Source organism: Eumetopias jubatus, unplaced genomic scaffold (assembly GCF_037043125.1).
Source record: "Eumetopias jubatus isolate StellerSeaLion01/CBP00866 unplaced genomic scaffold, mEumJub1_p1.0 scaffold_10, whole genome shotgun sequence".
NCBI lineage: Eukaryota > Metazoa > Chordata > Mammalia > Carnivora > Otariidae > Eumetopias > Eumetopias jubatus.
The window spans coordinates 45947940-45960841 of NW_028274816.1; the positions used below are offsets into that span (position 1 = coordinate 45947940).

The 12902-nt window shown below is 46.2% G+C and overlaps 1 protein-coding gene across 2 annotated transcripts in view; it reads left to right on the forward strand.

The window, feature by feature from the left end:
- The first annotated feature begins 1756 nt into the window (after positions 1-1756).
- Positions 1757-12902, forward strand: part of GPATCH1 (G-patch domain containing 1) — a 42994-nt gene continuing 31848 nt past the window's right edge. For both annotated transcript variants that reach the window (XM_088027563.1, XM_028123684.2), the window contains exons 1-5: positions 1757-1840; positions 7293-7427; positions 9393-9478; positions 11620-11780; positions 12435-12532. In XM_088027563.1, the coding sequence (XP_087883689.1) occupies positions 1768-1840; positions 7293-7427; positions 9393-9478; positions 11620-11780; positions 12435-12532 (553 nt within the window). In that variant the 5' untranslated portion in view covers positions 1757-1767. The remainder of the gene's footprint in view (positions 1841-7292; positions 7428-9392; positions 9479-11619; positions 11781-12434; positions 12533-12902) is intronic.

The following is a 12902-nucleotide window of genomic DNA, read 5'->3' on the forward strand; positions in this document are numbered from 1 at the left end:
GGTTAAGCGACTGCCTTCGGCTCAGGTCATGATCCCCGATTCCTGGGATCGAGTCCCACATCGGGCTCCCGGCTCAGCGGGGAGGCTGCTTCTCCCTCTGACCCTCTCCCCTCTCATGCTGTTTCTCTCTCTCTCTCTCTCAAATAAAAAAAAAAAAAATCTTTTGTTTTTAAAGTCATGTACCATGACTTATTTAACTAGCTATCCATTCTTTTTTTTTTTTCAAAATTATTTATTCAGTGCTTATTATGTGCCAAGCACTGTTCTAAGTTCTGAGGATACAGCAAAGAAAGTAAGAAAAACTGGTCCAAATCAATGTTCTTGTGGAGTTTACAGTTTTGATGCAGAGAGAAAGACAGTAGACATATATCAAATTATATGGAGTATTAAAGGTGGTAAGTGTTGTGGAAAAATGTAAAGTGGGATAAGGGGAATAGAGAGTGTAGCAAAATGCTTTCTTTTTAATTTTTAAAAGATCTTATTTATTTATTTGAGAGAGAGAGCGGGAGCACGTTCTCCTGCACTACGGGTGGGGGAGGGGCTGAGGGCGAGGGAGAAGCAGACTCCTCACTGAGCACAGAGCAAATAGGGGTTGTTTTAAAAATAGGGTTAGAGAAGACTTCACTGAGAAAGTAACCTTTGAGCAGATAACTGAAGAAGGTGAGGGAATGAGTCATGTGGCATCTGGGAGAAGGACATTCCAACCCAGGGGAACAGTGAACGCAAAGGCCTTGAGATCAGAGGGTGCTTACCGTGAGTGCTCAAGCAACAGCCCCACTCCCAGAGATTCTGATTTCGAAGCCCTGGGGGATGGATAGAGGGAATTTTAACAACATCCTGATGATTCTGACTCATGCCAACTTCTGACCCTCATTTTGAAAACCTGGGCTTCATCTGGATTTCATCTCAACCTCACAGCTTACTAGCTGAGCTTCGTCTTTCCCTTCTGTAAAAAGGTGTTTGGGGGTGGGATAACAGCACCCCATTTGAGAGATGGTTCTTTCTTTAGGTTCAGTAGGGACGTCCTGAGCGTCCCCACCCCACCTCACAGCAGCCTTTTACAGGTCTGTTGGCTTTTTGTTTCCCTTTTCTCGTCTTCTTTCTCTTTTTCGTATTCTTCCCTGTTTTCTTTTTCCTTTTCCTTCCTTCCTTCCTTCCTTCCTTCCTTCCTTCCTTCCTTCCTTCCTTCCTTCTTTCTTTCCTTCTTTCCTTCTTTCCTCCCACTCTCTCTTTCTCCCGAGTTGCCTTAACCATGGACATCGGAGTTCCAGCGTCTGGAAATCCTTCCAGAGGTTTGGGAGGGGACTCCACCGATACAAACCTCAGAGTGATACTCTATAAAGCGCCTATCTGTGCGTATCTGGAAACAGAGGGCGGGGTGGGAGTGAAGGTGGACGGGAGGTTGCTGGCAGGGAGAGGGGCTCGGGGGCCAATGGGTCGGGGCGGGCAGACAACACCGAGCACCAGCCACGCGGCGGGACTTCTGGGTGGCTCCCAGCTTCTCCCAGGCGCCTCCTCCTGACCGGCTCCATGCGGAGCTAGGATGGGATGTCATGGCTGCCAGAGCCTCCGAGGCAACTCCTGCCGGGTCCGGCTGTCACAGGACGGGTTTGAGAACTCCCAGGCACAGACCTGTGGCGACAGGCAAGCCCGCCTGCACGTTCCTGCACCTGCACTCACAGCTTTGGTTCACGGAGGAGAAAGGGCTGAAGGCTTTTGGCCCTTCGAGGCTTCCGTAGCGAGGGGGCGGGGCCCGGAAGGGGCAGGATGGCGGCGCTGGACAGTGACAGCGATGAGGACTTGGTCAGCTATGGGACAGGCCTGGAGCCGCTGGAAGAAGGTGCGGGCCAGATTGGTCGCTGGGTTCTGTGAGAAACAGGTCCAGGATTCGGGGCAAAAACACTCAACCCTGTGCCGGGCCTCGGGTGGCCCCGGGGGCAAGGCTCTCTCGCTACTGGTGTCGGGAACAGAGACGAGAGAAACGTGCGGTGTGCTTTCGGAGTGCTCACGTTCTGGAGGGATGGATGGGAGACCCTGAGGGTGGGAAACAGAAAGATGACGAAACAGGCTCGTGTGAGAACAGGGGGTGGTCAGGCATTGTCTACCCTAGGAGAGGACGTTTGAGCTCAGACTTGAAACAGGAAGGAACCAACCGTATGAAGATCTGGGTAGGAGAGCATTTCAGTTAGAGGGAGCAGCAAGTGCAAAATTTTCTCGAGTCAGAGCCAGTTTGACAAATTGAGGGACAGGCGGGACTGTGTGGGTGGAGCCGACGGCACCAATGGGAGACTGGTAGAGATGATGTTGGGGGGGCAGGGGCTGCATCTACTTGGTATGTTAAGGGTGTTTGGATTTTATACTAAGTGTAGAGGAGTCATTGCGGGGTTTTACACAAGGGAGAGTTGTATATTTTAAGATTATTTCGCGCTGGATTTTGAGAATAGGCGGGTTGGGGGGTGGTGGGCAAGACTGAAGGAGGGAGATTAGCAAAAAGAAGTCTGGAGATGAGGATGGCTTGGACTGGGTTGTTAGCACTGGCAGGGATAAGTAATGGTCTGGGTAGAGGTGTAGGCTGAAGGCAGAGCAGACTGGACTTGCTGCTGAAATGTGGGGGTGAGGGCAAGGTGAAGTAAGGTCCTCTCCCATGTTTCTGGTCTGATGGCTTAACGACTCGATATGTTCAGCAATGTATTTGGTGCCCAGTAAGGACTGATGGTAGTGCTAGCCCTGTGGGAAGGACCAAGGAAGCATGGTAGCTAGGAGTTACTTGCAGGCCTTCTGTTGGTGGGATCTTATTTCCCACCCTGACCACATCTTACCAGGTTAGTTGTACTTCTGTACTTTCCACTGATGACCCTTTTTGTTCCCTACAAGTAGTTCTAACCATTAGAAACTTTTGCTGGACACTGGCCCTATTTCTACCCTCTACTTACAAAAGACAGAGGGACACTAGTCTTCTGAAAGCTTCTTTGTGTTTGAAGACAGCTCTTGCATTTCCTCTAAGACATCTCTGTACTACACTCAACATCCTCTAATATATTCAGTTTAAAGTCCTTGAAACCCCAATTTGTCAGAGCCTTTCTCCAAGTATGGGACCAGAATGTGGGTAGAGCAGGGCTACCATTGGTATGTTCTTCATTCTAGACTGTAGTTCTTTATTTTTTAAAAAGATTTTATTTATTCATTTGAGAGAGAGAGGACAAGCTGGGGGAGCAGCAGGCAGAGGGAGAAGCAGACTCCCCACTGAGCAGGGAGCCTGGCGCGGGGCTCCATCCCAGGAACCTGGGATCATGACCTGAGCCGAAGGCAGACACTTAACCGACTGAGGCACCCAGGTGCCCTAGACTGTAGTTCTTTAATACAAGCAAAGATCACATTAGCCTTACTGGCAAACGCATCACCTCATGATCTCAAAGAATTTGTTGACAAAGATCCTGTATTAGAGGAGTTTCAAATCTAGTTGAAAACAAAAGTACAAGGTGTGCAAGTGCTACCTTATCTGATATAGACAGGAAATGGCCTACACAAGCTAGCAGAGAAATCTGAGAGAGCAGGATGGGATCCCTTGAAAACTGGTTAGATTTCACTATGCAGAAAGAGGGCAGGGGTTAAACATGCATGGGTGGAGGTTATTGCAGCCAGATTGGGCAGCTATTTATACATTTCTATATTTCTTGTCTTACACTCATTTCCTTGTGGGTGACACATTGTACCATCAACTATTTGATCTATATTTTTCTAATTCTTCCTCTTCGATCATGCACAGAAACTGAAATGAAGCCTAATGGCCTAACCATGCTTTTGAAATGGAAGGAAGGGGCTTTGGATTTGTAGATCCTTTTTGCCCCGACTCTAAGATCATTCTTTAACTTCTCAGCACTGGAAGTTTTTGAAGATTGAGTCATTGTTTCCTATGCACTTTGAAGTGTAAATGCACTCTGAGTACATTTTACAGTATAACATACTAGCCAATAATCACTTTCCTTCTGCTTTGAAGTTTTAGTGACAGGTTAGACAAACATTAGTAGAGGAGGAACTCTACCACTTAATTAAAGTTGCTGGCCCTGACAGAAAGGTTTACTGGTTAAGAGACAGGGGCCAAAGTGTCTGTCACACACAGACCCATAGGCACATAGGCTCTCTGGCCTGCAAGGAAGGGGCACCAGCACTTACCTACTCTCATTAGATACTTTTAGTTGGCTCTGGAATTCTCCTCATCTCTGGTTTATCCTGTACTCAGATTAATTTTAGGACGATTTTCCTCTTTGACGTTATGACTTTCCCACTTAACACTATCTGTGGCTCCCATCACCCCCAGGACATACCATAGACCCCTAAGCACTGTGTTCAAGGCCTTCTGCCCTGTCTGCCCTTCTAGTTCCATCTTCTCCTTCCCTGCCTTCTGGTCAGACTAGACTACTTTTTCAAAAATATCTGACATTATCTTTTTAGACTTCCTGTTTACTGATGGAGTTAATGCTTCTGTTGGGAATTGTGTCTCTATCAGTAGCTATCAGATTCTGCTCATGCTGAAGGACACTGTGATGTGGTCCTTGTACATCATCAGAAGAGTTCCTATATATTCAGGTCTCCTCCCCTGGGCTCTGAGGGCCCTGGAGGCAGGGACAGAGTTGTGGTTAGTTTGCCACACCCAGGGTCTAGTACAGGGCTGCTTCCATGGTGAAGGATAGTATGGGTGATATCCCTGGCTTGGAAGTAGAACTGAGATCTGATGCAGCTTTGTACTTACTAGCTGTGGACACTGGGGCAGTTACTGAATCAGAGTGTCCTTATCAGGTATAATAAATGAGATAATATGTGTGAAAAGAAGGGATTAGTTGTTATTAGTAGCAGTAATTATAAGAGGGCCTGGCTAAAATGTCACCTCCTCCCTGGAGTTTTCTCCTGATGTGATTAGAGGTGGCGCCTCCTCCTCAGGAGCTCTGTGGGCCCCCGCAGGCCATGCTGGTTGGCCCTCATTATCTGCTGCCACAGTTTCCACTTAGCTGTCTGCAGATCTTATCCCCCCTTCCTGATTAAGAGCACCTTGAGAACCAAGCAAGAATAGCACCTCGCATTGGCAGGCCCTGCCCTCTTACCTTAACCTAGTGGTTCTCAATTGGGGCTGATTTTGCCCCTCAGTGGACATTTGGTAAGGTCTGAAGACATTTTTGGTTGTCATGTCGGAGGGCGGGGCATGCTTACTGCCTGGCATCTGGTGTTCCAGGCCAGGGATGCTGCTAAACATCCAACGGTACACAGGACCGTCCCACAACAAAGAATTATCCAGTACCAACTGCCCATAGTGCTGAAGTTGAGAAACCCCCCTTAGCCAGTAGTCATGCCAGGTGCACACGTGGTAGTGGATCATGCGTAATTCATTTCTAAGAAACAGTGACGATCTTGGATTAGGGGACTCAAGTTGTAATTCAGTTCTTCAGACTGAAATGAAATCGTAGCTGATGTTGACTGAGCTTCGCTATGACTAGACACTGTGCTCAGGCCTGTGTGTGTGCACCAGCCTACCAGGTAGGTTCTGTTTCTTACCCTACTTTTACAGTTGGGGAGGCTGAGACTTGGAGAGTTCGAGTAACTTGGCCAAGTTCACCAAGCTAGCAAGTAGTAGGAGAGGGGGATTTGAACCCAGATCTCCTGGTCTTCAGAACCTGAGCTCTTGACTGCCCTGCTATGGGTTATACTCCAGAAATGACTTAAAGACCTCACAAGCTACTAGGAAGAATTTAGCACTATGAGGCTAGAAGTTCCTCTATTTTTTGTTCCATCTTCCAGAAGGAGTAACTGGCTTAATTATTGAATTAACAGGTACATATGGCCTTTCCTACTGTATATAATAATAATAATAATAATAATAATAATGGCAGCTAGTATTTTTAAAGTGTTTATTGTGTATCTCTTCTTGCTAAGTGCTTTATAGGCATTATCTTATTCAGTTTGCATAACAACTCTATGAAATAGCTATTACTATTTGTGTCACCCCCATTTTACGGATGAGGAAATTGAGGCATAGAGAAGTCAAGATGATGGAAGTCCTGGTGTTGGGAAGGTGGGGTGACAGCGCTGTGACTCTCAACTCCGTGCTTTTAACTGCTCTATAACTTGCTTTCTGTGCTGAATGTTTGAAAATAACTTTATGGTTACTTTTTATTTTTAATAGATTCAGAATTCTGAATTGCAGTTGATAAAATTAGTTAGTAATGTGGGTTATAGCGCCTGAAAGTTGAAACCTAAGGAACTTTTAGACTTTACTAAGTTCCTTTTCGCTTATGTGTTGTAGCAACCCACCCCTGTTCAGCAGAGCAGGAAAAGAATTAAGTCTAAAGAACAGTAACTATGGAATCAGGAGATTGCCAGAAATAAGGAACCTCTTAAGATTTGGGGAGAATGGGCAATACCAAAGGAAAAAATCTGGTCTCAGGTTGCTGTGAAGTTCTAGGAGAGATACAGAATTGTTCCTTCTGTCACAAACCTCTGCCATGTGCCAGCCCAGCGACTTGCCTCTACCGCTGCCAGTAGGGTTCACCTCCATCTCTTTGAACCTCCCCCCTACCACCACCGTGTAGTTCAGTTTACATGTTAGAATTTTGTGGGAATCGGGCCACTTTTGCTAAAATGTATGTCTAATACAAATAAGAGATATCTATAATTGCCTTAGAACTATAAAGAAGATACCATGTGTTACTTTCTAAACTGTATAAGCAGGTAAAGTCTAAAAATAAAAAACTTAATTAATATTGTTATACCTGAGGGGCGTCCTGGTGGCTCAGTCTGTTGAGCATCGGACTCTTGCTTTCAGCTCAGGTCCTGATCTCAGGGTCGTGGGATCCAGCCCTGCATTGGGCTCTGTGCTCAGTGTGGAATCAGCTTCAGATTCTCTCTCCCTCTCCTACTGTCCCTCCCCACCACTCTCTCTCTCAAATAAATAAACAACTCTTCTTTTTTTTTTTAAATTTTTTATTAATTTGACAGAGAGAGACACATCGAGAGAGGGAACACAAGCGGGGGGAGTGGGAGAGGGAGAAGCAGGCTTCCCGCCGAGCAGGGAGCCCGATGCGGGGCTCGATCCCAGGACCCCGGGACCATGACCTGAGCCGAAGGCAGACGCTTAATGACTGAGCCACCCAGGTGCCCCAATAAACAACTCTTCTAAAAAAAAATTGTTATATTTGAAATTACAAGAAATAAACAGTTCATTACGTTTAAAAAATGACATTTTCCCTAAATTTTTTCTAATCCACCATCCCTTTCTCTCTCATTCAAAATATTTTTTTCAGGTGAAAGACCAAAGAAACCAATTCCTCTTCAGGATCAGACTGTCAGAGATGAAAAAGGAAGGTATAAACGATTTCATGGAGCCTTCAGTGGAGGTTTCTCTGCTGGGTACTTCAACACCGTTGGCTCAAAGGAAGGTATGATTTTCCTGCTGATAGCTATAATATTGCTGAAGCAAATGACTGAAATACCATGTTTCTTTCCTCTTCCACCTCTCCCTTTTTTTAAATAAAATACTTCTTTAAACATCTTAATACACACACCATAGACTTTTGTGTTCTTTCAGTGTTTGGCATGTTTGCAGAGTCCATTGGTGTGTTGTTCATTACCATCTGTGAGTGAAAGTTTTCCTTCACTTAAAAAAAAAGATACATCCTAACCAGATGGTTAAATGATGATCGTGACTTCCGTTTTGTATCGCGTCTTGCCGCACACGAACTGCTGTCACACAGATTCACTCAGATAATCTTTGTTTCACACAACTCAGTGACTGAGGAGGGCAGGTGTCAAAGCTGTTGTGTAGGTGAGGCCACTGAGGGTCAGAGCCACTCCCTCCTGACACTGGGGACCACAGCAGCACTTGTCAGTACCTGCCCTTGACCCGAAGAAAAATCAGTTACAGCTTGCACATTATGCAGTATTTAATAAGTTCTGCATTGTTTAAAGTAATGCATGTTTTTTAAATGTTCTCACATAGAAACTGAAGAAAATGGCTTTTATATGTCAGATATGAGGATGGGATGAACTGAGTAACTCCTGTAGCAGTTGTTAAGAATAAGATGGGGCATGTCTTTTATAGATACGTACAATAACTTGTATAGAACAACAGTACAATAGAGATGAAAAAAGCAGTACAAGAAAGAACCAGCCACGTAAGAGAAATAGTTGGGGTAAATAAGGTGGTTTAAAGTTCAGTATCCAGGATGTATAAAGAGCAGTGAGCAAATGATCAGAGTATTTGAACAGTTTACTCCAGAGGTGATAGAAACGCTATGGAGTATTCAGCCTTACTATTAGGAAAGGCAAAGTAAGGTAACTAAGGCACTATTAAACTTGCACACTTATTTTTAACATTACAAATGTAAAAACTGGCAGTAGGATTATGAAGAAAGAAGGACACTAAGAGACAACTGAGTGTTGCAGGTTTAGGTGTGCCGCCTACCGTAATAAGACCAGCCCAAACGATTGTCAGGTAGACTGTGATAGGTTAATACACTGGAGTATCTCTTTACCATGAGGAGGACGGTACAGAAATCGGGCAGAGACTACAGAACTCCAGTAGTCCAGGCAGTAGCCTGGGAAAGCTGACCCTCACTCCTGGATAGCTGGGGCTGTCTCCCAGGCCTGCCCAGAAATCTGCTCTACCCACTAACCAAGAGTAGATCTGCCTCATACTCCTCAGGTCCACAAGACTCTTGTAGGAAATCAGAGAGGAGGTGTGTCAGTCTTAGAGAAAACTAAAAAAGTGTATCTTAGAAGGTTACAGATACATTTGACCTCCAGACCATTCTCATGCTGTAGGCATGGCACATGCTTGGTGACCGTGGACAGGGAGCAGGGGTGGTGTTATAGGACTCAGGAGTGTGATGGAACAGGGGGCCTGGGGTGGGCACAGCCTGCCCTTAGACTAGCCAGGTTGAGTCCTTGTCCTCGGGCCAGGGCCCCCTGAATGTTCCCATTGCTTCTGTGCCTTGCTTCTGTGACTCTGGTTCTAGCCACCCTTTCACGGCTGACTCATGCACCCTGACCTAGTATTTCTGTGATTTGTTAATAAGTTGGTGTCTGTTGTTACCCTGCTGGTCTCCAGAGTGGTCCTGCCTTTTAAGGTGACCTTGCATCTTTTGCTCATATGCCACTTTCAATGTAATAATTTGATTTCTCTTGGTTCCAAATTCTTAGGGGGAAACCTCACAGTATTCCCTAAGTTCTGACTACAGGAGATGTGGGCATTAATATGTTTATGTCATGTAATTATGTCTATATGAGCAGGGAAGGAGCTAAGAGTTTGTAGGTATTGGGAGTTTCAAGCCCATAATTGCACTGTTACTGAATTATTTAGTTATAAACCAAAATTGTAATATTCTAAATGCTTTTCTTTCAAGGATGGACACCCTCTTCCTTTGTGTCTTCACGACAGAACAGAGCAGACAAATCTGTTCTTGGTCCGGAAGACTTTATGGATGAAGAGGTGGGTAGGCACAACTTTAATTGCCACGTAGCCGGTGGAATGTGTGCGGTTGGCTGTTACAGCACCTTTACTCTCTCCAGAAGGTTCAGTGAACGATGCCTTCTTTGTTTGCAAAGCTTTATCTTTTAGGTATTTGGATTAGTGTGCTCTGTACATCAATGGATTCTTGTTCACTGGGATAATGTCTTATGCTGGGGCCAGTTTCTAAAGTTAAGAGTGGAGAGGAAAGTCATTTATAGGCAAATGTCCTTGAAAAGGCCCCAGTTGCCCCAAAAGTGCAGTACCCACGGAGCTGAGCCTGCAGCCTTCCTTCCATAGTGACTGCTGTACACACTGCAGTTGAAGGAACAGTGAACGACTAGACCAGGAAGGAGTGAAAGGGAGCCACGTGCAGGCATCTGGGTCCATCATTAAAGCAATGAAGACCGCCACCTTCTTAGGGGCAAATGGGGGCTGGGGGGGGGGGGTCCTACTGGCCTGCAGGATGGGCTCCAGTTTGTTTTAAAATTAATCCTCTGTTGCCTTGAAACCTAGTCGTGGATTCATTTGTGATAAAGATGAACTCAAACACTCTATTAACACGCTTTAGGCTGCAGGTAACAGGCAAGCAGAGGTCCCCTTCCTATTTGACTAGCGTAATCTATAAGGAAGCGTGACTCACGCAACAAGACGTCTAGATGTCAATGAGGCCCCAGGTCCTCTCCTCCCTGCCATCTTCTGCATTCAGCTTGTCCTCATACCAGCCTTCCCTGTGGTCCCATGGTGGCTGCAGGAGTTCCAGATGGCACATCCAGGATGACAATATCCAGTGGAAGGAGGACTTTTTTTCTTGGTATCTTTTCTTGAGAGCAAGGAAACCATTCACATGAGTCCTGCTGTGGATTTTCCCTCACGTCTGCTTGGGCAGATTGTGGTTTTGTTTTGTTTTGTTTTTTAAGATTGATTTATTTATTTTGAGAGAGAGAGAGCGCGCGTGTGCATGTGGGGGAGGGAAGAGAGGGAGAGAGAAAATCTCCAGCAGACTCCCCGCTGAGCGGGAGCCCAATATGGGGCTCCACCTCACGACCCCAAGATCATGCCCTGAGCCCAAACCAAGAGTCGGGCCCTGACTGAGCCACCCAGGTGCCCTAGGCAGATTGTTTTTTTATTTTTATTTTATTTTTTTTAAAGATTTTATTTATATTTATTTGAGAGAGAGAGAATGAGAGATAGAGAGCACAAGAGGGAAGAGGGTCAGAGGGAGAAGCAGACTTCCTGCTGAGCAGGGACCCCGATGCAGGACTCGATCCCGGGACTCCAGGATCATGACCTGAGCCAAAGGCAGTCGCTTAACCAGTTGAGCCACCCAGGCGCCCCAGATTGTTTTACGTGCTCATTCTCGAAGCAGTCGTTGGCAAAGGAAATGGGCTCAAAGGACTGGCTTAGAAAAGACATGAACTCCCATTCGCTAACCCTCCTCTGGTCCCAGCATACACACCAGGACACCACTGGGGGAGTGCATGGTGGCACAGAGGAAGGCAGGCGCCTGCACACTTCAGAGCTCTGTGAGGACCCAGGGAGAGGCACAGGCTGTTGGAAAGGCAGCCAACAGGAAATGCAAAAACACTTAAAGTTATCACGTAGACGCTCAGGAATGCTTGCTGGCTGTGACTCTAAGATTTGCCCCCTGCACTCTGACCCTTGAAATATTGTCCAAGAGGAACACACTTACTTACTGTAAAAGTCATTAGTGTATTTTAATTACTTCCTGTCTTCGTAGCTTGGCTGGGCCTCTTGTGGCCTCGCTGAGTGGCCATCGTCATGCCCTGTCCTCTGCCATCGGCCTTAGCTTATGTGCAGGGGCCAAAGTCAAATGTAAAGTCAGCTGCTGCATTGATCCCTAACTCAGCTGGGTAGTTTTTGTTTGTGTGGTGTTTGTTTTTTAAAGTTTGTATTTATTCATTTAAGTAATCTCTACCCTCAACACGGGGCTTGAACTCACGACCCTGAGATCAAGAGTCACATGCTTTTCTGACTGAGCCAGCCAGGCACCCCATCAGTTGTGTAGTTTTAACTGTTTTTAAGAAATAAAGCTATCTGATGTATTACAGTTAATCACTTACCAAATGATGTAAGTAATTCTGTTTGAATGTTTTTTTAAGGATCTTAGTGAATTTGGGATAGCACCTAAAGCGATTGTTACCACGGATGATTTTGCTTCCAAAACCAAAGATAGAATACGAGAAAAGGCCAGGCAATTAGCAGCTGCTACTGCCCCCATTCCTGGAGCTACTCTGCTTGATGACCTCATAACACCAGCAAAGTGAGAATTTAATTCTAACTTTTCCGATCTTGGCATCACTGCCTTGCAAATGTATAATGATCTTAATTACGAGTAGTATTGTTACAAGTAGGAGAAGCCTAGCTTGAGTGAAAAAGGGGGTTTTGCCAAAAGGATCTTGCACTGTTATTGCATGGCGTGTTCTAGAGCTCCAGTGACTAGCTGTGCTGCTGGGAATCATTGAGGCTGGTGAGCTATTAGGAACAAGGGTGCCTTCCCTCCCACCCTTTCCCTCAAGCCTTAAGGGCTCTCTCCTGTCTGCCTCATTCCACCCTCTCTTTCTGCATATCTCCTTTTTCTGCTCCTGGGCGTGTAGCCTGATGTGGCCGCCTCAGACTCATGGTTTCCCAGACCACAGACTTGACAAGGACCATATAGAGTCCCTAGGTGTCCATTCCAAAGGCCCAGCAGAGAGGGCTTCGGATCGACTTCCTCAGGCTGGGTGTGCACCCAAATCCAGTCAGCTGTGGCCAGCACGGCAGGGCCATGCACTGCTGATGTGGAGGGGGGTGGGCTGTATTTAAGGGCTCAGGCACGACAAGGGTGTGAGCTGGACAGGGACTCAAAGGCTGCTTATTTCCTACTGTCCTCTAGTATTATAAAAGGAAGTTCACATTCAGTGCCTTGATATCCTAGATTATCTATTGGTTTTGAATTGTTGAGAAAAATGGGTTGGAAGGAAGGACAAGGAATCGGCCCTCGAGTAAAGAGAAAACCACGCCGACAGAAACCTGGTATGTATGCCGATTGTCACCCATTCTGTAGCATACTTTTTTTTTTTTTTTTTGAGAGAGTAAGAGCGAGAGAGGGAGCATGAGTGGTGGTGGGGGGCAGGGTGGGGAGCAGAGGGAGAGGGAGAAGTAGACTCCCTGCTGAGCAGGGAGCCTGACACAGGGCTCAGTCTGAGAACCCTGGAATCATGACTTGGGCCAAAGTCAGACACTTAACTGACTGAGCCCCCCAGGCGCCCCTGTAGCATACTTTCTAATGGCTACATATTTCTAGAAATAAAATTGCTGGGTCGGGTAGTGTGCATGTACAGTTGACTGTTGAACAGGGGGGTTAGAGGCGCTAACCCTCGGGTAGTTGAAAATCCACATAAAA